Source organism: Ovis aries, chromosome Y (assembly GCF_016772045.2).
Source record: "Ovis aries strain OAR_USU_Benz2616 breed Rambouillet chromosome Y, ARS-UI_Ramb_v3.0, whole genome shotgun sequence".
In the NCBI taxonomy this organism is placed as follows: domain Eukaryota; kingdom Metazoa; phylum Chordata; class Mammalia; order Artiodactyla; family Bovidae; genus Ovis; species Ovis aries.
Window position 1 is genome coordinate 7430203 of NC_082741.1, and position 22205 is coordinate 7452407.

General features: G+C 34.1%; 1 protein-coding gene across 4 annotated transcripts in view; it reads right to left on the minus strand.

Moving 5' to 3' along the window:
* The window catches only part of LOC132659055 (probable ubiquitin carboxyl-terminal hydrolase FAF-X), a 140898-nt gene that overhangs the window by 43417 nt on the left and 75276 nt on the right, over nucleotides 1–22205 (minus strand). For all 4 annotated transcript variants that reach the window (XM_060408678.1, XM_060408676.1, XM_060408677.1 and 1 more), the window contains exons 16-25: nucleotides 20240–20582; nucleotides 18960–19055; nucleotides 18319–18530; nucleotides 16897–17137; nucleotides 16429–16578; nucleotides 15533–15653; nucleotides 6005–6135; nucleotides 5552–5830; nucleotides 1960–2085; nucleotides 611–736 (exon numbers count right to left, since the gene is read on the minus strand). In XM_060408678.1, the coding sequence (XP_060264661.1) occupies nucleotides 611–736; nucleotides 1960–2085; nucleotides 5552–5830; nucleotides 6005–6135; nucleotides 15533–15653; nucleotides 16429–16578; nucleotides 16897–17137; nucleotides 18319–18530; nucleotides 18960–19055; nucleotides 20240–20582 (1825 nt within the window). The remainder of the gene's footprint in view (nucleotides 1–610; nucleotides 737–1959; nucleotides 2086–5551; nucleotides 5831–6004; nucleotides 6136–15532; nucleotides 15654–16428; nucleotides 16579–16896; nucleotides 17138–18318; nucleotides 18531–18959; nucleotides 19056–20239; nucleotides 20583–22205) is intronic.

Here is a 22205-nt window from a genome sequence, read left to right on the forward strand (position 1 = left end):
ATTTGCCTGTAGTTAATAATTTTATATCTGTTTCCACTTATCAAAAAATAAAATCAATATAATATATGCCTAAAATGGACCAGTCATTTAAATATCCAAAAAGAGGAGCCTTACAATTCTAATATCCACTCTCTCCTCTGAACTATATATAAGTGACTAATTCAGACAAGTAAACAGAAAATCTTGGAGCAAAACAGCCTCATTTTTGCAAATAATTTGTTTTATCAAATGAGGAAGAGGGATAATACTGAAACAGTAAAAATTGTTGCTACACCTGAATCCTATAAAATAATCAAGTAAAATATCTGAATGTTATGATTCCACAAAGTCATAGAAAGCACAATAATTACATGAAATTGGAAAAAGCAAATTCTTTACAGCTTAACTATATTCAACTCAATGAGACATTAGGAAACCTTACAGTGAGATCCATAAGTAGTTTATTTTCAAAGTAAAAATTTTCATATTCTCATCCTAACTACAGAATTTTATTTTAAACCATTAGATACACAAGTGACTTTGTCTTCAAAGAGGGCAGACAAGATGAAAATTTAGTCATGTGCAAAATTAACATTCACATAAAGGAAAACATTTCCGTAATGACTCTTACCATCTCATAAATTTTACTAATTTCTTCATTTGGGCTAAATACTAGCTCTAATGTCCCACATCCTGATGCCCAGGTGATTTTCTGTATAGCTCTAATAACACAAATATCAGGCATGTATCTTGAAGCCTGAAAGAAAACAAATAATTGGTAGTGCTAACACCAGTAGAGTGAAATAATCAGAAAATAAAAATTTGTCTCCAGAAAACAAAAATTTCTTTACTGTTAAAGTAGTAGGATAAAAAGCTCTATATAAAGTAACTATGCCTCCTTCTTCTGATAGTCTATGTTTTCTTTAAGGTCCAAAGTAGATAAAGTCTGGCAGATGCAAATTATTACATATAAGATAAATAATCATTCACAAGGATTGTTTAATATCCTGTGATAAACCATAATGGAAAAAAAATGTGAAAAAGGATACACAAACACACACACACATGCATAACTGAATCATTTTGCTATATGGCAAAAATTAACACAACACTGTAGATCAACTATAATTCAATGACGTTTAAGAAATTAAAAAATGAATAAATAAAAACAAAGTTTTGGTCTCATTTTTCTATGTCCTCAAATGAAGTCTGAGTATGCATGTTGATGAAGCAAAAATATGCTTCTCAGCTATAGCGACAATACAGGCTTCAGGTTAAGATCTAATCTAGCTGAAACACTGTTCACAAGACTTTTACAAATACAGAAACCAAATTACTCAGCCATTCCAATTCTGTAAGTTTACCCAGAAATGAGAAAACATATGCCCAAGAAGCACTTGTGACATTCATTTCAATAGTAAAGAAAACTAGGAATAACACAAACGTTCATCGGCAGAACACACAGAATGACAATACAGTGTGGTTTTACTCAAAATGAATTCACTACTGACACATAATTTCACAATCATGCTAATTAAAATAAGCCAGATACAAGAGTATATTATATGATTCATGTAAACTTTTAAAACATGACAATTTTACAGTGACAGAAAGCAACAATAAATGTCTAGGTTCATAAGAAAGAACTGTTGGGACTAATGAAAATATTCTGTTTCTTGACTGCATAATTAAACATTATGTCAAAACTCAGTATATGTTTTATTTTGATCTAGTTTATTCAATACAAATTATAGCTCAAAAACCCTATTCAAGGGTTTTTTTAGAGTACTTTCTAAAGTATTAATATTAATACATATTAATTTTACTAAATTTTAGCTAACGTAAGAGAATCTAACGTGAAAAATCTCAGAGTATTCAACCTCAAATTGTGGTAATATATTTGAGTTAAGTAGAAACTGTCAAGAACAATAAAAAAGTAAGCCATCCAAGATCCCAGAACTTTCAAAGTTTGATACTAACCTCTTCAGATATTTGTTGAGCAAGACGTATTGATACATTTCTAAGAATACACTCAGATGATGGGTTAGGAATGCTCTGAAGAGCATTTTGTAGCACCACTGCTTGATCATGAGTAACTTGGTTAATCTGAAAAAAAAAAAGAAAATTAACCTTTTTACTTGGAGTAAAAGCTTGTATATAACTAAACTTCAAAAATTTGTACACACAAAAATTCATCCATATACTCCTTATCCATCATCTCTACCACCTTTCACTTATCTACAGTAGAATGTAAGGTCTTCAGTACAAAAAGTATTTCAGATTGTCAACCAGTAGACTTCTATAGCTGGCTGCCTTTTAAAGTCACAACTTTCCCCTGCAAACTCCAATTTCATATGAACGCAATAATGTTTCTACAACTGCATGCTCTTTCACTTGCATAACATACTGACAGGGTTCTGAACAAATCTACTTGCCTCCAGTTAAATCCTTTGCTAGCCCTCCAACTCAGCAAATGACCATACTTGCCATGCATGATATGACTAAGAAAAGTGAGGGTACCAGATAAACAGACTTTTGATTTTTTACCACCTAAACTCTAAATTCATTTCTCTCACTTCCTTTCCTTTCAGTCTTTAAAATGTTTTCTTTTACGTTTTGTTCAAAAGCATTTTCTCTCTCCATGTTTTAAACTTCATCACCCAAGAAACACGAGTAAGTCCCCACAACTTAATCTTCCCTGTTTTCCGTATCAACCTTCTACAGTTAAGTTTTGGTAAGCAAATCTTTCCAAAAATAGATATTTAAGAAATCCAAGAGTTTGTGGAGGTGTTGCCATAATCTCTAGGTAGACAATGAAAATTTACAGCTCTTTAAGGCTTCCAGCTCTTCCCTATTAATTGCAAATCAAAGAAGTTTAACCTTCTGTTTAACTTACTGTTTATATTATTTATAATATTATAAATATTATATAAATATTATAATATTTATTTATTTATAATTTATTATTATATAAATATTATATTATAAATATTATATACTGTTTATATTATTTGTTTATATTATTATTATAATTATTATGCACATATTATTTAAAGATCTACTTGCTAGGTGCTACTAAACAAGATTTCAAATAAAAATCGCATGGAGCAGAGTTTTAGTACAATTTCAGAATCCACTGCATCTTCAATCAGTTAAACTCTTGGGTCATTTTGAATATTAGAGCCAAGCTACTTTATCTGCTTAGACTGTTTCACTTTAAAATAAGACAGAAATATCATGATGGGGAACATGGGTACACCCATGGCAGATTCATGCCAATGTATGGCAAAACCAATACAGTATTGTAAAGTAAAATAAAACAAATAAATAAATAAAAAATTTTAAAAAGAGAGAAATAAAACAGACTGAACAAATATACTGATTAAATAAGATGAAGTATAATGACTAACATTAAGAGACAATATATTTAGATGATTACAAATTTCAAATAAACTAGCCTGAACTCCTACATGAATCATGTAAACTTGTTAACTTTCATCATACTGTACCTTAAGCTATATAAGACATATAACAGAAGCATAATTGTTTACTTACTGAATAAAACCATGTTTTCAAACTGTTAATTCAATCTTACTAGTTATTAGGGTTTATTTTTAAGTCAGTCTTACGACACTTTTACACTGAAACTGTTCTTGTTAATTAAGATCATCACTGATATGCTGATTTCTAGTTCAACTCATTAAATTGAGATGTGGATTAAGCAAGTTTAACTATTTCCTTTCACTTATCATATTGACAGAACTAAATATTCTCTTTAAAAAAACAAGGTCTCAAATTGTTCACTGAAGAATTAAGGTAAACAAAAAATTTTAAAAGTATAAATGTGAAAAAACACTATGAAGTTTTACTTAAGAGTATAAATTCTTAAATCCATGAAAAAATTATGTGGAGTTAGTTTTATCAGTTATAGTAGTCATCAAATTGTAACCCACTTCTATATTATATGCGGTCCTATAATAAACATTTTTTAAATACTAATTTTTCACTTAGCTCCTTAAATTGAATGTGGGAAACTTGAAATGCACCTTCCCAAGTGGCACTAGTGGTAAAGAACCTGCCTACCAATGCAGGAGACATAAGAGACATGGGCTGGATCCCCTGGGTCAGGAAGATCTCCTGGGTCAGAAAGATCCACTGAAGAAGGGCACGGCAACCCACTCCAATATTTCTGCCTGGAGAATGCCATGGACAGAGGCACTGGTGGGCTACAGTGCATGGGGCCACAAAACATCGGACGTGACAAGTGACTTAGCGGCACGCATGTACCTTTGGATCTTTATAACATTTTCTAAATAGTAAGTGTTAGGGAAAAAGACAAGACATGTCTTTTATCTACTTCAGTAAGGCCCCACAGTAGGATCATGACCAAAACCTATCAGTTTTTATGTAAATATATACAAAAGCAACAGTATAAAGCAATCTAACTTACAGAGAAAACATGGCACTGTAACTTTTTTTTAATTTACTTACACAAATTTTAACCTTTTAAATGAAACTTTCAAAATTATATAAAAACAGAATATAAAAAATTTTCAAGTGCCAACTATGCAGCTTCAATAATTATAAATAAAAAGCCAATATTGCTGCCCACATCACCCCAGAATTATCTGAGAAAATTCTAGACATTCTATTTCAAAAGAAATGACTCAGCATATGATGCCTATTTTTTAAAAACCTCGCATTTATTTTAATTACTTATTTATTATTATTTTTTTAGTTGCCCTGTGCAGTTTGAAAAACCTCAGTTCCCTAACGTGGGGCTGAACCTGAGCCCTGAAATGAAAGGACTGAGTCCTTACCACTGGACAATAAGGTAATTCCTAATAACTCCTCTTTTAAACAAATATCCCATCTAAATAATAAAAAACAACTTCAACATCAAAAATCTAGAGATCATTTAAATTTCCCTCGTTAAGAACTAAGTCATTTCTAGAGAAAAAAATCTATCTCTAAGCCACTTTTTCTTGAGCAATTTACTCAAGTTATCACTTGTAATGTGAATAAACTCAAGAGAAAGGTTGACAGTTTCAACCTCTGCACCAACTCTCATGTCTTGATTGGTTTTAAGAATGGTACCAGCATTAAGAGTTTTTGGCAGTCACTGCGGTTAAGATGGTTGGTGGGAAGAGAGATAGGCAATTTGCAAAATAAATCTTTTCTTTTATAACCACTTGTCTGTATATGCCTTTCAGGTACAAGGTAACAAAAGATCAGTGTGAAGTTTTTAAGAGACAAAGGAAAAGTCAAAACAATACTTAACAGTAATGAAATATCCTCTTTGGTATAATCGGTACATGTCATTCGCATTTTGGGACTTCCCTGGCAGTACAGTGGTCAGGGTATATGCCTCCAATGCAGGAGGCACAGGTTTGGTCACTGGTCTAGGAACTAAGATCCCAAACCTTGTACCTCATAGCCAAAATAAAATTTACATTTCAGTATAAATAAAACAATAGATAGAACTGAACTTGCATTCTGTACTTAAGACTCACTGAAGGGTCTAATTTTAAAAATTAAATCCTAAACACAAAGCATTTCAAAAAATTATTACCGGTGTTATGGGATCTGCACCATCTACAACTGGCTGACAAGCTTCTGCTACAGCTCTAACATGGCCATAGCCCACTGCAGTTAACAAGAGTTTGGCTATTTTAAGACCACTGAAGTATGCACCCCTTCGTGTTTCCATATCTGTATTTGGCAGGAAGTTATTTTTTGTTAGCATACTCAGCACAAGGGATAAGCCACCACTTTTCAAGAAGTGAACCTGAAAGTCACAAGAATCATCTGCCAGAGGCGTATCAGCAGGCATTAACAGGGCATAAATGACCTGAAAAAAAGAAGGGGTGGGGAGGGACAGAAACTGTATTAAATATGTTTTAAATAATTTGTAATTTCTATTTCCCTTATTATTGCTAAGAAATTCATAACCATTCCAAAAAATTACAAATGATGGTATCACTACATGATGAAAAATTCTAATTTTGAAAAGGATAAAACCAACCTCTGTTAGATACAGGACTCGGGAAGCAGAAGGACCAAAGAAAAGTGAATCAAGAGATGGTCCAAGGTTATTCTCTCCAAGTTTTGCCTGGTCCAAACAAACAGCTCTTAGTTTTTCCACTGTTGTGCTATCTGTAAAGAAAACAGATATAGACTAAAGTAAAATATAATTATGCTGTTAATATTTCATATTCAATATACTGGAGTATTAAACTAAAACATCTATAAATTCAACAAACTTGAACTGTAAGTTCAAATGTTATAAGACATAACCAGATCTGGACTGGTTAATGATCAACCAGGGCTCTTTGTCACCTCAATAAATGATGTGAACACCTGCTATTAAGAGACCGCAAATGAACATCTCCTCCTTCATCCACTGGAAACAGAAAAAAACAAAACAAAAACAAAAACACAATGCTGAAAAGGAATTAGTTCTGCTTGAAATATAAACAATGCAAGCTCCACTCACCAAGGTCTAAATTACTTGTCTCAGTACATTACACAAAAACTTTTAGCTTCAAGGGGAGGTGTACATTGAAAAGAAAATGGCAAAAGAAACAATTATTTTCTAATGTAAACGGCAATAAGAAAAGCTATTCATTGTCTTTTGTCATATATACAGATATGAAGCTTAAAAACAATATACACAATGAAACATACACTAAAAAGACAGTGCCCTCTTTGAAAATAGCTTAGCAGCAAATCTGCATGACCTTAGATTAGGACAAGAGACAAGAGGAAAAAAACAGATAAACTGGACTACATGAAAGGACACTATTTAGACAGTGAAAAGAATATAGACTTTAAATTATATGATTTAATAAAGACTTTTATCAGAATATATCAAAACACTTATGAAACAATAATAAAAAGACAAATAATCCAAATAAAAATTAGCAAAGGTTGTGAACAGACATTTCCCCAAAGATACGCCAACTGTTGGTAAGTAAAGTATTAGGCATCAAATCCGAATCAGAATCAGAATCACATAAAGACACCACCTTCACATGTTAGTGAAAATGTGGACAAACTGGAACCCTCATACCTTATTCTGGGAATAGAACATGTATCACATATTTTACAACAAGAAAACCAAAACAAAACTAAGTAAATGATTTTGAATAAGTGATTGGGGAGGAGGCATATAATGAGTTGATATTAACAATGCTGCTCAGTAGTTCAGGGAAAGGCCATGTCAAGTTTGCAGTGATTAAAAAAACTACTTATTAGGTTGTTTGCATTATAAATAAAAATATGTTAATAATACAATCAGAATAAAATCTAATAAAACAATCACAGAATAATATTTAGGAGGAAAAGTCTTTAGAAGCTTGTGGAAAGAATAAAACAGCTTGCGAAAATGGAAGATGTTTAAAACCTAGGTCATTCATTCACTGCATTGCTCGTCAGCAAATAGTTTGTGGAAAACACACGAATATATCAATTAAGCAGTAGTGTCAATGATGAACTTCATTTACTTTCATGGGCCTAACAATCTTTATAAACTTTTACTGGAAACAATATGGGTATTCTAATTTGCCCTACCATATAGCAAGCAGTTCAGTGTTTAAGCAAAATAGTAATGTTTTTACTGTTTTACTAGTAAAGTGATTTTGTTAATGCTCAGGGTAAAAAATAAAAATTTTTTGAACAAACATTCTCAAATACTGTAAACAAAACCACAGACTGGTTTAGAAATTTAGTTTATGCTGCAGACTTGAATGAATTTAACCTACAATTACAAAACAGTGCTAAAAATATTGCAGTAAAGTCATTAAGATACCAACTATGTGTTCACCTGCCACATCTGTAGGTTTTAGCATTCAAGGGTTTCAAGAAATGTGATTCAACAACACAAAAACAGAAAACAAAATTAAAAACAACCGAAGACTTCACTGTTAAGACTCAAAGCTTCTATAGTTGATACCTAGTCAAGGAGCTAATAAGATCCAACATGGACACTGCATGGCTAAAAATGCAAGCAAAATAAAAACCCCTGCTGCTGCTGCTGCTGCGTCACTTCAGTCGTGTCCAACTCTGTGCAACCCCATAGACCGCAGCCCATGAAGCTCCCCCGTCCCTGGGATTCTCCTACATGGTTCCAAAAAGCAAAATGTGAATTGACCATGCAATGAGCACTACACTAAAACCAAGCAAATTAAGTGCTGTGTAAACATACTCTTCCATAGTCTACCACTAGTTCAAAGACTCTCAGTCTCTATTGTCTGAACACTGCCTCAAATCTCACCTCACATCTTTGTTTGCTGTTTGTGTTGGGCATAGTTTGTTTCTGTGAAAAAATGGCTCTCAAGTAATTAACTTATCAAGAAAACTGTCAAAGGCTAGGAAGCACAAAGTGCTGCCAACAAGAAAATCAAAAACTTAGCCCTTTTGATCTAAGGGCTATAAAGTTGTTACAAACAAACTAAGCATTCACACAATAAAGCAAAAAGAAGCTGAAATCTCTGTTAGCACTCCACCTACAGTGGCTAATCTGGTCTATTTCATGGTTATCTTTTTGCAACCACTGGCAAAACATTAAGCATGTGGTTAGATATGTTAGACCTGACCAAAGGAAAACTATACACAAAAAAGAATTTAGCACTCCAGAAGAACTAAGCAGGTTCTGAGGAACAAGAGGAAAGAGTTCAAGGCTAGTAAGGAACATCAGGTAATCTATGCAAGGCACTACAGCCTCAAGAACTTAAACATCATGTGATAACAGGAATGGTTGATGCTGACAAGAGTATCATCATTTGCAGAAGGGGTTAAGGAAATCATGGAAGAAAATGGCTACATTCAGAGCAAGCTTTTTTGTGATGAAACAACTTTGTTTCAAAAAAAACACCTTCAACTGAACTTCTATTCCTCAGAATACCAAGCTAAAGTTCAAGGCCTGGAAAGATCATATTACTTGTTTGTGTGTGGCAATGCAGTGCATCACATGACCAAGCCAAGCTTCCTTTGCTTGAGGAAACAATACCCAGCACTCAAAAACAAATTCAAGAATGTCTATGGCTAGCAATCCCACTGCTGGGCATACACACAGAGGAAACCAGAATTGAGAGAGACACATGTACCCCAATGTTCATCGCAGCACTGTTTACAATAGCTAGGACAAGGAAGCAACCTAGATGTCCATCACCAGAAGAATGGATAAGACATATGTGTATATGTGGTACATATACACAATGAAATATTACTCATTTATTAAAAAGAACACATTTGAATCAGTTCTAACGAGCTGGATGAAACTAGAGCCTATTATACAGAATCAAGTAAGTCAGAAAGAAAAACACCAACACAGTATATTAATGCATATATATGGACTCTGGAAAGATGGTTAACAATGATTCTATATGCGAGACAGCAAAAGAGACAGATATAAAGAAAAGACTTTTGGACGCTGTGGGAGAAGGCAAGGGTGGGATGACCTGAAAGAATAGCACTGAAACATGTATATAACCATATGTGAAATAGATCACCAGTCCAGGTTTGCTGCATGTGACAGGGTGTTCAGTGCATTGGGACAACCCTGAGGGACGGGATGGGGAGGGAGGCCGGAGAGGGGTTGAGGATGGGGAACACATATACACCCTTGACTGATTCATGTCAATGTATGGCAAAAACCATCACAATATTATAAAGTAATTCACTTCCAATTAAAGTTAAAAAAAAAAAAGAGGGCCTGGGGCTTAGCTATCTTGTCCTCAAAAATGACTTCACAAGTGCTTCATTACCGAGGTGAAGAAATATATCGTAAGGAGGAGCCATCCTTCATGGTCCTCCTAACAGACAATGTTTACGACCACCCCTAATCTAATCTCTCTGCATCATGTGAAAATGGTGTTCCTGACTCCTAACTCTATGTCACTGCTGCAACCAACAGATTAAGCAATTCATCAAATATATCAAGGTGATTTATACTGTAGCTTCAGGAGATTCATGCCACCCTTCAGGCTAAATTTCCCAGCAACATCATGAATGTAAAAAGCTTCAAATGCAGATGCAACTGTGCTTACTAAGTTGCAGACTATTGACGCTTTACAGCCCAAGACAATCAGTGGACCTCAGAAACCATTACGAGATGAAGAAAGTCAATTATTTCAGGGGCTTCCTCACTTGTAACGTGGAAGTCAAGAACTTCTTGCAACAACAAAGTCCTACTATATACCACAAGGGCCTTTATTCAATATCCCGTGATAAATAATAATGGAAAATAATAATAATAATAATAAAGAATACTCTGAATGTTCCAATGTATCAATAAGTTGGCAGGTTCTTCTAGGATGACACAGGATAACTCTGGGGAACAGATTAAAGAGCACAGACAAATTTCTACCAATAAGCCAAGTTCAACTGCTCAGTCCTGTCCAACTCCTTACAACCCCATGGACTACAGCACACCAGAAGGATTCTCTGTCCATCACCAGCTCTTGGAGCTTACTCAAACTCACATCCATCAAGTCAGTGATGGTCATTCAAACATCTCATACCGCCTTCAGTCTCTGCCAGCATCAGGGGCTTTTCCAATCAGATTCTTCCCATCAGGTGTCCAAAGTATTGGAGTTTCAGCTTCAGTCCTTCCAATAAATATTCAGGACTGATTTCCTTTAAGATTGACTGCACTGATCTTGCAGTCCAAGGGATTCTCAAAAGTCTTCTCCAACACCCCAGCTCAAAAGTATCAAATTCTTCAGCACTCAGCTCTCTTTAAAGTCTAACTCTCACATCCATACATGACTACCAGAAAAACCATAGCTTTGACTAGATGAACTTTGTTGGCAAAGTAACATCCCTGCTTTTTAACATGCTATCTAGGTTGGGCATAACTTTTCTTCCAAGGTGCAAGCATCTTTTAATTTCATGGCTGCAGCCACCATCTGCAGTGATTTTGGAGCCCCCCAAAATAAAAGTCTGTCACTGTTTCCACTGTTTCTCCATCTATTTGCCATGAAGTGACTGGACTGGATGCCAGTATCTTCACTGTATGAATGCTGAGTTTTAAGTCAACTTTTTCACTCTCCTCTTTCACTTTCATCAAGAGTCTCTTTGCTTTCTGCCTTAAGGATGTATCTGAAGCTTTTGATATTTCTCCCAGCAATCTTGATTCCAGCTTGTGCTTCATCCAGTCCAGCATTTCTCATGATGTACTCTGCATATAAGTTAAACAAGCACTGTGACAATACATAGCCTTAACGTACTCCTTTCCCAATGTGGAACCAGTCTATTGTTCCATGTCTGGTTCTAGCTGTCGCTTTTTGACCTGCATACAGATTTCTCAGAAGGCAGGTAAGGTGGTCTGGTATTTCCATTTCTACAGATTGTTGTGATCACAGTCAAAGGCTTTGGCATAATCAATAAAGAAGTAGATGTTTTTCTGGAACTCTCTTTTTTGAAGATCCAGAGGATGTTCGCAATTTATCTCTGGTTTCTCTGTCTTCTGAATTTAGCTTGAACCTCTGGAAGTTCTTGGTTCACATACTATTGAAGCCTGGCTTGGAGAATTTTGAGCATTACTTTGCTAGTGTGTGAGATGAATGCAACTGTGCAATAGTTTGAACAGTCCTTGGCATTGCCTTTCTTTGGAACTGGAATAAAAACTAACCTTTTCCAGTCCTGTGGCCACTGCTGAGTTTTCTAAATTTGCTAGCATATTCTGTGTAGCACCTTAACAGTGTCATCTTTTAGTATTTCATAAGGCACAAATGGAATTCCACCACCTCCACTAGCTTTGTGCACAGTGATGCTTCCTAAAGCTCACTTGACTTTGCATTCCATGATCTGGTTCTAGCTGAGTGATCACACCCTCGTGGCTATCTGGGTCATGAAAATCTTTTTTCTATAGTTCTGAATATTCTTGCCACCTCTTCTTAATATCTTCTGCTTCTATTAGGTCCATATCATTACTCTCCTTTATTGTGCTCATCTCTGCATGAAATATCCCTTGGTATCTCTAATTTTCTAATTGGAGATCTCTCGTTTCTACCAAAAAGGAACTCAAAAATCTGCTAACGTCTTCTACAGATGATAATGATAATGAGGCATAAGATTTAGCAGAAACAGAAATATCAATCTGGACACTTGAAAAATGCAGCAGGTTTTCAGGAGGCAACAACAGTTTATCCTACCTTGCTTTATTTTACTCACTACACAGTTCAAAGTCTTAAGCATTGGACCAGAAGGGAAATCTCAGGCACCAACTGTTTAAAAAAATACAGTCCTCAAATATAATCCTTCCCTAGAGGTTAAGGAAGCCTCTGTGTCACCCAGAGTATAACAATATGACTTACAACTACTGATAATTTGTTTGATGACCCAAATAAAGATGAAAAGAAAGAGCTTCTTATGTCAATGTTTGTAACTAAAGCATCTATAGTTATGAAGCCTCAACCTTCTACTCTTAAAGATTCTTAGTCTTTAACTATCGCTGATCCTGACAATAGTGTATCTGATCTTCTTCAAAATCTCAGCGTCTAGAATCTGAATCCAGTCCTGCCACTATATGATCCTTTAATATATATCAGTGATTGGAGTTACCCTGGTGTTGAACCCCTTAACTACAGTGTCATACACCTTACTCCCCACAACATCAGGTCTGCAGGCATGTACTGTCATGAACACTGTCATCATTATCATTACAAGAGATTTTAAAAAGACAAAATTTTTGATAATGTTAATATAGCATATGTTTGTATCATAATGGTGCATACAAGTTTGTAATTTTCTTATACTTAAATTTTCTATACTTTTGCTTTAAATACTGTTTTATTCAACTAGTTTTCTTTTAGTTCACTAACAGCAATTTATAAGTTTAAGAAAGTTTATTGCAAGGGTCTGTCTAAAAGGGGCTCACTGTGTATTATTTTAAAATGGCCCATTGTGGTAACCTGACAAAAAATGGATGAAGTCACAATGGCCACAGTGCCCTAGTGGGCACCTTGTTTTTTCCCTTAAACAATAGCCTGTTTTTCTCTGCTGGTGCCAGTTTATCAAGACTACATGACCAACCATGAGACACTTCCAACGGGTGAAGGATAAACCACTTTCAGGGCACAATTTCCCATTGACAGGGTATAAGATGGAGAAGGAAATAGAAACGCAATCCAGTATTCTTCCAGGAAAATCTCATGGCCGGCTAAAGTTCATGGGGTCACAAAGGGTCAGACACTACTGAAGCAATGGAAAACACACACACACAAAGTCACAAAGAGTCGGACACAACTGAAGCGATGGAAAACACACACACACACACACACAGAGTATAAGAGTTGGCTGTAACGGGACACACACACACTCAGCTGGCTGTAAAGGGACACACACATACACTCAGTTGGCTGTAAAGGGACACACACACACACTCTCAGTTGGCTGTAAAGGGACACACACACACACACAGAGTATATAAAGGGTTGGCTGTAAGAAGGGTTGGCTGTAAAGGGTGACACACACACACACAGAATATAAGAGTTGGCTGTAAGAAGGGTTGGCTATAAAGGGTCACATACACACACACACACAGAGTATAAGAAGGGTTGGCTATACAGGGTGACACACACAGAGTGTAAGAAGGGCTGGCTGTAAAGGGTCACACACACACACACACACACACACACACGGTATAAGAAGAGCTGGCTGTAGGGTAAGCACTGGTTTCTCACTAAAGCCAGTCAGTTTCTCTCTTTCTGTAATAAATCTTTCTTTGCCTGAATGACTAGCTTACTCCCTTTTTCTCTGTGCTCGCCTTACAGTTAGTTATGTTACTGCCTCTGTTTACTATGCAGTTAGACCTACTATCTGTAACGAACAATCACAAACTTTTCTTGTCATTATTCACTAAACAAAACGAGATAACAACGATTTACAGCTTGTTAGGTATTATAAGTAAGGTAGAGATGATTTAAATTACAACTCAAATTACAGTTCCTGCTGCATTTCAAATCTTGAAATAAGTGCAAAGGAAGCTCCATTATTTCAAATTGCAACGAACAATGCAATTGAAAAGCTTCCAATCTAGCCTAAAATTTGAATGACTAAACTGCAGTGCAATGACATAATAAAAATTGAATATTAAGATAAAAATTAAGGAAATAGAAATGTCTTTTATATATACTCATGGAATAATGACCAGTAGTACCTGTTTGTGTGAAAACCATGCTAAAGATAAAACCACATGTATTTCAGAGACAAGCAAATGAACATTTGCAACTGATCGGATAAAATGGAACACAGACTTTGAACTTCAACAAAATATTATAATGCCCTAAAAAGTTCTGACTCTCATTAGTAGACCCATATCATAACAACTGCACTATATGATTTTTAGCTTGAACTGTGCTAAGAAAAACTTGTAATAATTTGTTTTCCTTTGGTCCACAAAACCTAGCATATTTGCTATCCAGTCTTTAACTTTCAAAAGAAAACTGTAATTAGTCAAAACATGAAAATGGATTCAGTAAATCCCACAGGACCTTCTGATGCAAAAAACATTTTCAAAACCACGAATAAAACAATGCCAAAAATATTAAAAATTTCCAAATCTCTCATGTGTGAAGTAAGTAGTTAAATCATCTGACTGACCAAGTCCACTAAGCAGTCACCACCAATGAAAATAAAACAACTCTTCCTGGCTGTTAATTTTCTGCTTTACATTTTTAATTTTCTATTAGACAACAGACTGTCCTTATTTGAAATAAATCACAATATCATTTCAGAGAATAACAAAATATCAAAATATAAAAAAATCTGAATATAAATATATAAAATATCAGAATGTTTAAAAATTCATGTAAAGACAAGCCATCAGATCTCAACTAAAAGGCAAAAGAAATTAAAACTTCACAGGAAAAAAAACAGACATAATACTGCCTCAGTATTCCCGATGGTCAATACTGCATGAAATTAACTATGGAACAAAGTTTCAACTTTTAATTCTATGCTCAAACTATTACAAGTAAAAGGAACAAAAACACTATAATATATGAGAGTTCAGTTGAATTGAGAAAAATAATTTTTTTATGTTAAAAAATTTGCTTCCCATATACCTTTTGTTCATTTGTTTCAGAAGGTTATGCTTCAGCAAAATGAGAACTAAGTGTGAAGACAAAGGTGTGTACCAGAGAGTCTATTATACAGAAGTTGTGTAAAGAAGTCTGAGAACAATGATATCCAGAGAGAAATAGACTGGAGCAAAAGAAAAACTAAGAAAGACATCTAACCATGTTGAAAATTGTTTCAAAAAATTACTGAAGGGAATGTGGAAAATTTAATAAATCTAATAATAAACAGAAGAGAAAATCAAGCAAATAATAGGGAGTGAGTTGAAAAAAATATTTTTTAACTATTGCCCTTAAATATTTTTAAATGGTTCACAGAAAATTCCTCATCAGCAATGGTATGATTGATACATGATCAATACTATGGACTATACCACAAGATATATATTAAAAAGAACAGTATTGTTTATTAATTACTTGTCAGCATTAGCAACAGGGTATGGAGAGAAGTGGGGAGACATTTTTCTTACCCATTGGCATAAGTTTCATAAGTATTCTGGCTCCATCTCTAAGAGGTGGTATATTCAGATTGCTACCTAAGTCAGCAACTTGCCAAAGGAAAGAGATGTACCTGGGATGTTGTGACATTATCTGGAATACAGAATATGAAAAGTATATACCTATAAATTAGGCCAAAAAATGTTGTTATTCAATATTAACCTAAAATTAACTTTTCCTAAATAAATTTTCTACTTAGGGTAAATATCACCTTTTGCAAATGCCATCTTTACTATCTGAAACTGCTGGCCTTCCTTATCTTCTCAATTTTACAAATCCACTGATTCTTCATAATGAAAAAGCAATCATTTATTAAATAAGTCTTCAAAGCTTCTCTGAATTCTATACAGTTCTCAAAGCTATTTATAGAAAAGACACTTCACCCTTCAGGGATAACTACTACAGACTAAATTCCTAATCTAAATGTTGCAAGGAGTCAAATTCCTCTTACACAGAAGTGGTGCTATCCTAGGAATAATTCTTATGAAAGAGGGGCAGACAAACAGTGAGAAAGGGCTATTCCTTCAGATGTAATATTACTAAGAATCTGAAAATAACAGCAGATTATATGCTTCTGTAAAAATTATTCAAAGGAAAGCCTAATATTTTCTAGAATATATGTTTAGTATTATACAACTATAATCAATTAATTCTTTCCAAATATAATTCTATATCCATGAAGAAATTTTATTTTAAAATCCAATGCCAAAAAATTCTACATGAAGTAAATATTTAACTGTATATTTATTAGACATTTGCCCAATCTAAAAAACATGTTAAGAAAAACATGTTAAGAAAGCAGCCATTCTATACATTTCTCTGCATTATCAAAGAAGAATATAATGCTTTGCATACAATATCTACTCACCACCCCAGGCAAACAACTTTCCACTTCTTGTTTAGGGCCATCACTGTAACGATTACTACGGTTCCCAGGAGATCCAGTTGAGGAATCAGAAGAACTGTCAGGGCTGGAAGGCATATTGCAACTTACTTGTGTAAGTTTGGCCGTAATTATCTGAAAAATGACCGTATATATAAGTACAAAAGAAAACAGAAAATACTTGCACAAAATATAAACTATGTATTATGAAGCTAAAAAATATTTCCTGCTTCAACTTTAGACAAACAATTAAAAAGTTAAAATAAATACTTAGTAGTTATCTACTCTACAACACTACTGTCAAGACATCCGTCTTACATAAGGTTATAACCCAAACACCTAACAGAGAAGACTACACACAACAATTTGATGCTAAATAAATATTTACAAACAAGTGAAAAACAGCCTCCATGTTTAATTTTGGGAGAATATTTGAAAATTATATGTACTTACTGATTTGTCTTTTATGTTTAGCTGTCCAATTAGCTTTCTGTCATCTTCAGAATCTATTAATTCACCACCCACAAAGAGTTCAATTTTTGTATGGGCTACATTTGCCTTAATACGATTGAGAATACATCGTCGTACTGAACCAACAGTATCATTTGTGTGAGACCATATATCCAAATCATCAACCTGTCTGCCATGGTTTGGAAACCGAACTATGAGAGAGAGGTGTTTACCACGGAATGCTCTGTGGGGAAAAAAACACAGTAATATTTAGATGGTCAAGACAAAAATTTGAGAATTTAACATTTCCTTACTAAGAGGAAGGTAGACTGATTTTGCTTTTAGAATACAGAAAATAACAATTTTATGTTTCTTTAATTATTAACACTGAAACTAACCTTGAGAGCACAATGTGACTATCCTTCATTGCTATTAACCTTTGTTTCTATGGCTGCAGAAAAAGATATCTACTTAAACTATAACATAGACACAAATCACATATCAGTTAATTTTAGGCTATAAAAGCTCACTTCAACAGGAATATTTTTAAATGTGGAAGAGATACGCTTCAGCTGGAGAGTGTAAACAAAAACATTAAAATGGAGGTTTCCACTAAAAAAAATTTTAATTGTTAAAAATTCACCCCAAAATATTTTTTAGTACATTCTCTTCCCACAGGTAAGACAAAAAATAAACATCACATTAAAGTAGCTATTTTACATTTTTCATTCAAAAAATGTTCACAGTTGTAAAAAATCTGATGATACTTATCCTACAAACTTCCCCAAAACTAGAAATGCCATTTAAAACATTATTAAATAATTTAGTATGTTTATTTAATTATAACATATCATTTATATCCTGTAATTTGTAATATATTATTCATAATTATACTGAAATGATTTAGTGAATTATTTTATGAGTTTCTAAATTTAGGAAAGTTTGGTAAAGATGATTTAAAAATATTCTTTATTACATTTAAAGCAGCTTTAAACATTTTTCTTTTTGGTCTGGCTGTGCAGAATATAGAATTTGTTTACCAACAAGGGCGTGAAACAGAGCTCTGTGCACTGAAAGTAGAGGTGTAACCAATGGATTGCCAGTGATGCCTCCAAAAAACTTTATTATTAACACTATAAATAAATAATATCAAAATAAAAACATCAGTTGCCAAAACCAAGGCCACACTTAACAGATGATAATAGCCTGGAAAACAGCACCTCTCCAAAATATAACTTAAAATTTTCTACTTTAAAAAAAAGTGTCTATAAGATCCAAATAATGTTTTTAAAAGGCAGGACACTGACTAACAGAAATAAAATTTTTGTTTATAGTCTTTTTAATCTATGTGTCATAACCTTCCCAATTAGCTGGCTAATGAATACAAATAACTTCAAATTAACACCAAAAGATCTGTTTACAAACCTTGACATAGGTAGAATTGTTCTTTCCTCATGATAATCACTATCACATTCATTTATGTATTCCCTTAGAACAGTCAATACTCGAACCATTCTAACAGCTTCCTGTCTTGCACAGTTAATGCTGTCTTTGTCACCATCCAAAACATACAATGTATCATATGAAGCTTTCAAACGATCAAAGCAAGACTGAATGAAGTCTTCATGGATAACCACCTACAAATAATGAGCCAAATAAAGATGTTAAACTGCTCCAAAATTTAAAACCAAATGACAGTAATTCAATTAAAGACAATAAAATTTCAGCCTTTAGGTAATTCCTAATCACATCATGTATTAATCAGCAATAAAACACAAAAGGAAGTTGATAATAAGTATAAACCAACTATAAGATAATAAACAAGTATAAACCAACTATAAAAAAATGTGGATTGAATATCAAAGCAAGTATTTTGATTGTCTCAGCAAACAATAATAAATCATCATAGTCAAAATTATCCTAGCCACCCAAAGATAATTATCAAGAGTTGGCATTTTGTAAGGGACAAATGTGCATTAAGTACTTACATTTAAAAGACTCTACTTAACACAAAGTTACTTTTCAATTTAACTGTAATGGAAGTTTTTATGCATCTCAATCCTCACCTGATTGACCTGTAATCTGGGGCCAAGATTTGTATATATTTCTTTAAGGAGATCTATAGCTCTGCTGGCAATATCATCATTACTCTGAATTACGACCTAGATCCAAAAATTGAAGCAATTAGTAACGTTCAAGATACATTTTCATTTGGTACTTAAATTCAAATGCTATAATTTTGTAACAGTGCATAATCTAAGACTAAATTGTTTTGGATATGCAAGCCAAATAAAATTAAGTGACAAAATTAAGTAGAATATTAATAATATAAACAAATTTTCTCAAGTAATTTGCTTTAAAATGAAAAGTGCATACTTTAATCAATATTATATAATTCTGCAATTTGGCAGCCAGGCTATGAGATTTTCAAGGGGCAATTCAAAGAAGCTAAAAATTTTCTACAACAAATCATATATCACAGAAAAGAATTCTGTCAACTCAAGAAACTTTTGAACATCTTTGTCACTTATCTAACTGTACTAGAGATTTTCACAACATGTTTAATTTTTGGTTATTTGGGTGTTTTAGGGCTGACCCTTTGAGAGGTTCAGGAAGGCAAAAGGAAAGGAATAAAGAGAGACTAACCCTCTAAAAAAACCACTAATATTAATGAAAGACCAAACACCTTATTTTGCCCAGGGATGAGAAATGAAACAAAAAACCCCCACATACAGAACACAATATAAGCTGAAGTATAATAGCTTAGATTTTGAGATGGTAATTAAGATTTAATTATCAAGATGGAAAAACCTTAAGCACAACATAGCATTTTCTCCTAAGTATTTAACTATATCACAAATCAAACAATATCATAAAGGTACTAATGACTTCTTCCAACTAATAGTTCTCTTTTCTGTCCTTTATTTGTTTTGGCATTAAATGTACAATAAGCCCCAAGATATTACTATTAAGAAACGTAGCCAATGACCTTTTCAAAGGGAATGTGAAAGATGTACACGTAGGCAATGGTTACTCTACTTGCACACATCTCAAATAATTCCAAACCCAAAGATGCATTGGTGGTGACAGCGGAGAGGGGGAGTAAGAGGGAAGGGGGAAGGAATATGAACTCAAAAATACTGGCAAATAAAAATGACAGAATAAGAACTTAAGGGTGAACAACTCCCACCCAGCACCTCCCTACTACCCCTCAATTCATAGCACAAACACCAAAGAAGATAAATATACATAAATTAAAAGCGAAATTATGATTCCTTAATTATATTTTACAGGAGCCACCTCATGTACAATGTTTGTAAACAGGGTTTCCTACTCCTTTACTTACTCTCCAAAGGTAGTCTAATCCTATTAGTTCCAAATCATCCATCATATAGGCTCTTCTTTTTGTTACTAGTTTCCCTTCTCGACAATTAACAGCTTTGAAGAATCGTTCAAAACATTTCATTCCATTTTCAGTTAATAGGGAAGGATCAAGTTGAAGTACATTACTTTCAAAGAATTCCTTATTAATATCAGGATCTAAGTCTGGTTCATCGCCCATTAACTTAGAATACCACTTAAAACAGGCTTCACGATCACAAACATAAACTGCATTCTCTGCTAAGCATTTCCATATTTGTTTTGCCTGAGGCGCACAAAGCCACAGCTGGCCATCCTTTAATAAAAACCTTGGAAAAAATATAAGAAATCGGTAATTAGTTTATAAAATTTTACCCTCAAATACAGTTTATTGCAATATATTTTAAATAATCCATTTAGAATAATCACATTTTAATTACAGCTTTAAAAGGCACCATTTCAAAAACACTTATTTTTTAACCACATCTCTGGCAGTTATTATTTAAGAAACATCTATTTATTGGCCAACTACAAAGCTCCAGGAACTACGCTATATGATTTCATCTAAGTATAGAAGCTTATTCCTTGTTATCAAGAAGCTCAGACTTTGAAGCCACATCCTAATTTAGCTTCTTATATGGTTTCAGTGCAAAAGGAGGTATTATGTGTAATAAGGACTTTAAGCCAACTGCTGTTGCTAAGCCTCTTCAGTCATGTCCAACTCTGTGCAACCCCACAGACGGCAGCCCACCAAGCTCCCTCCCTGTCTCTGGGATTCTCCAGGCAAGAACACTGGAGTGGGCTGCCATTTCCTTCTACAACGCATGAAAGTGAAAAGTGAAACTGAAGTGACTTAGTTGTGTCCAACTCTGTGCAACCCCACAGACGGCAGCCCACCAAGCTCCCTGTCTCTGGGATTCTCCAGGCAAGAACACTGGAGCGGGCTGCCATTTCCTTCTACAATGTATGAAAGTGAAAAGTGAAAGCGAAGTGACTCAGTTGTGTCCGACTCTTAGTGACCCCTAAATGTTATAAAAAAGAAAACTCAAAGCTTTTTAATTTCTTAAAATACTATACTCACTATCTGCACACAATAAACAAAACTACCTACATAATTCAACCTTACTTCTAGGTCAGTAATCATTAACATGTTTGTGACAATTCAAGATGTCCTCTGATGCTTTTCAGTTGTGTGACTGTTAGTTACCATTAACTGACAATGAAATTAATAATTCTCAGACAGCGTCTCTTGTCATTTGAGACTCTGTTTCTTTTAGAACTTCTCTAATTACTACGTCTTACTTCTCTAGACAGTTAAAGAAAACAGAATCTGAATTTAATCTGAATAGTTTACATGTCATTCTTAATTAACAAATGATGGCTATAATGGCTTCATATTCAACACAACATGGTGATTCATTTTAATGTTGAGGTGTTTCTTCTTTTGTGTCTTAATCAGGTCTTCAGAATATCAGTAATTCTAGGTTTCCATAAATTTTTAATGCTACCTAATCCCTCTTAAAACACCTTTCTATTCCAGTAAACCTAAGGTATACAGTACACAAACATCAATAATTTTAGCCCAATACAGGAGACAATCTCGATGAAGTAGCAATTTTTTTCCTTGGATATTGCCAGGGGGTGGGGGTGACAGTGGGTTGAGAATCACTTTAAATAAATATTATCAGATCTGATGACTACAATTTTTCCTAAGATGGAATATGTAATCACTCGCATCTGGGGAGATGAGCTCAACCCAACAGATTATATAATATTCTTAAAGGTAGCCACATTGGGAGGCAAGAAATATAGAGTCATCAGTGATTTTTGGTCTCCAAATATGAAGGTCAGTAGAACTTCCATAGGATTGAGGGAAAAGAAACTCTTGGAAGACACAAACAAAACTTTGTGCTCCAGGGTAAAGGAGCAGTGACCCCCACATGAGACTGAGC